Source organism: Phaseolus vulgaris, unplaced genomic scaffold (genome assembly GCF_000499845.2).
Source record: "Phaseolus vulgaris cultivar G19833 unplaced genomic scaffold, P. vulgaris v2.0 scaffold_59, whole genome shotgun sequence".
NCBI classification, from domain to species: Eukaryota; Viridiplantae; Streptophyta; class Magnoliopsida; order Fabales; family Fabaceae; genus Phaseolus; species Phaseolus vulgaris.
In genome coordinates, this window is record NW_027174112.1 from 153,316 (window position 1) to 155,987 (window position 2,672).

At 31.7% G+C, this 2,672-nt stretch overlaps 1 protein-coding gene across 1 annotated transcript; it reads left to right on the forward strand.

The window, feature by feature from the left end:
- Positions 1–893: 893 nt before the first annotated feature.
- On the forward strand, positions 894–2,642 carry LOC137817421 (4-hydroxy-tetrahydrodipicolinate reductase 2, chloroplastic-like; the record flags this gene model as incomplete). Its single annotated transcript, XM_068620715.1, has 3 exons — positions 894–1,201; positions 1,613–1,850; positions 2,509–2,642. Coding segments are annotated over exons 1-3 (591 nt in total), but the record flags the coding sequence as incomplete, so codon positions are not given.
- Between the last annotated feature and the right edge of the window lie 30 nt (positions 2,643–2,672).

Sequence of the window (2,672 nt, forward strand, 5' to 3'; positions counted from 1 at the left end):
GATACCAATTTAGTAATACACAAAACACGTTTCGTCTTAGTCCTAAGAACACGATGTAGAAGAAATGGAAAGAATTAGGACCTGATTAGAAAAGGAGCAGCGCTAATGGACAGCGACTGCGGAGAAGCCGCCGTGAAGGTTGCCGGTGAGAAGAATCACGTTTAGGGTTTGCTATGATGCACTGTTTTAGTCAGTTATGCAAAACAGGGGCATAGTGAAGTGACGAATCCAAAGCACATTTTGCTTAGTATAAATTATCTTTTTATGTTTATCGTATTTGTTTGCAAAAAATTAATAAAATATCCAATGATAATTTTTTTAAAGTATTTAATAGTATGATTGATAACTAGTAATAAAGAAATTATTTTATAATTTTATCATTTTATTAATAAAAACTAGTCTTTAAAATAGATTAAAGTAATTAAAGAAATAGTTTCTTTTCTAGTTATATTTTTAAAAAAGTTTAAGAAAATTATCTCTAAATAAATAAATATTTTATTATTATTATTAGTTATTAAAAATATATTTTAATTATATTATAATTTTTTATTACTAATGAAAACTATTTTAGATATAATAATTTCTAATTTAATTAACATAATAATTAATCTTTAAATTAATTTATATTTAATTAATTTCTTATAGGGTCAGTTTTAGAATAATAAGAGCATTTAAAAGAATCTCTTAGATTTAAAATTTGCCACATTTTTTCGAAAACCAAATATATTCCCAATAAAACACATTTAGTACTAAATTTAAATTTATTTCATGAGTAAATACTTGGTAATAATAATTTTGTTTTAGTTTACTTTGAACTTTGATAGTTATATTTTAAGTTTTACTTACTTTTAGGTTAATTGTTATATTCTTTTCATACAAATAACACAAAATATGTATAATTTGGAACGATTCTCAGAAAAGGCAGCAAAATGCTAAAACCCTAAACCCCAAATTGAGCTCAGGTCCTCACTCTTCGTCTTCAATGGCAACATGTTTTCTGAAAACCACACCCAACTTGTTCCACAAACACCAAAATTATCTCGCATTCTTCGCCAATAGCACAAGTACAAGAACCAGTGTCCCCGTTTCGCAGAAGAGGAGATCGCGTTCGTTCCCTGTAGTGTCGATGTCAGCCACGCCCGTTCAAACTTCTCTCGTAAAGTCTGCACCTTCGTCCCAAAACACGGGTATTCCAATAATGGTAATTCACTAAGAGGAGTTCATTTTGCAATTTGCATTGCTTTATTAAATTACTGATTCTCCAGTTTAAAACAAACGGGCACTGAATAATTATTGTTGCATGCAAGTTCTTACGAATCTGAGTCATAACTATTAGTATTTAGTATTCCTGACATGCTTATTTGTTTTACTTTCCTTGTTTAGAAATGCCATCTCTTAACTTATATATGCACTTAAAAAAATGAATTGAGACTCTCCCAGCTAAAATACCCTAATTTTGGTACTATCAATCTCATCTACTATGGGAGAAGCTCATTTTACTTTAACTTTTTTATCTTTTGTAATTGACTGCGGAGATAAGTTTATCCGAAGAGGGGTTAGTTGCAAAACACAGTGCAATTAGCTTACTTGCATTTAACTAAATTTTGTTTAGGTTAATGCGTGTACTGGAAAAATGGGAAAGGCCGTGATTAATGCTGCGGAAGCTGCTGGGCTGCTTGTTGTTCCTGAGTCATTTGGCCGTGAAGAGGAGTCTGGAAAGACTTTTGAGATAGGTGGAAAGGATTTTCTTGTGCATGGTCCTTCTAACAGGGAGAGTGTTCTTTCATCTGCCCTTGAAAAATATCCAAATTTGATTGTTGTGGACTACACAGTACCAAATGCGGTTAATGGTATGTAATGTATCTCGAAGCATATTTATAATTGGACTGAAATGGAGGGAGGAGTGAGTATAAAATTGATGTGGATTGTTTATGGGAGAAAAAAGAATGGAAAGAATTTATAAAATGGTGTGGTATACCCTTCTATGATTTCTCTCTTATTTTCATTTGTCTCTTTATCTCTCTTCTCTACACCTTTAACTTCCACTTTATTTTTCATCTACCTTTTTCTCTCGCTCCTACTAATAATCAAATCATTGTTTTTTTGTTTTAAATTTATTTATAATGTAAACTATCTGTAAGATACCGTCTTTAGTGAGCTGAATCATGTCTTGTGATTCATGTAACTGACTTCTTTGGGTGAAACAAGGCATTGCTGTTGTTTTATGACGTAAATTATGAAATCTTACTATCATGAAAGAAAACCTGATGTTTCAAATTCTTATATCTTTCATGTTTTTCTTCTGATTTATCTTAAAATGAAACTTTTTGGGTGCACAAATCTACAATTGACAGTACAAAATATATGTACACTGGCTTCTCATTGACCATTGTACTTTATGTATCTAAATTCCAGACACGTGGCCTGATTCTATGATCTGTGAGTTGGAGTGTTTTATGAAGATTTTAATAGTATTGGAGCTATTTTTGAATTCATTCTCATATGCAGGCAATGCTGAGCTATACTGTAAGGTTGGGGTGCCCTTCGTGATGGGAACCACTGGTGGAGATAGGGACTTGTTGCATAAGACTGTTGAAGACTCAAAGAATTATGCTGTGATATCCCCGCAAATGGGAAAGCAGGTATATATATGATAAGAGAGAAATTTGATC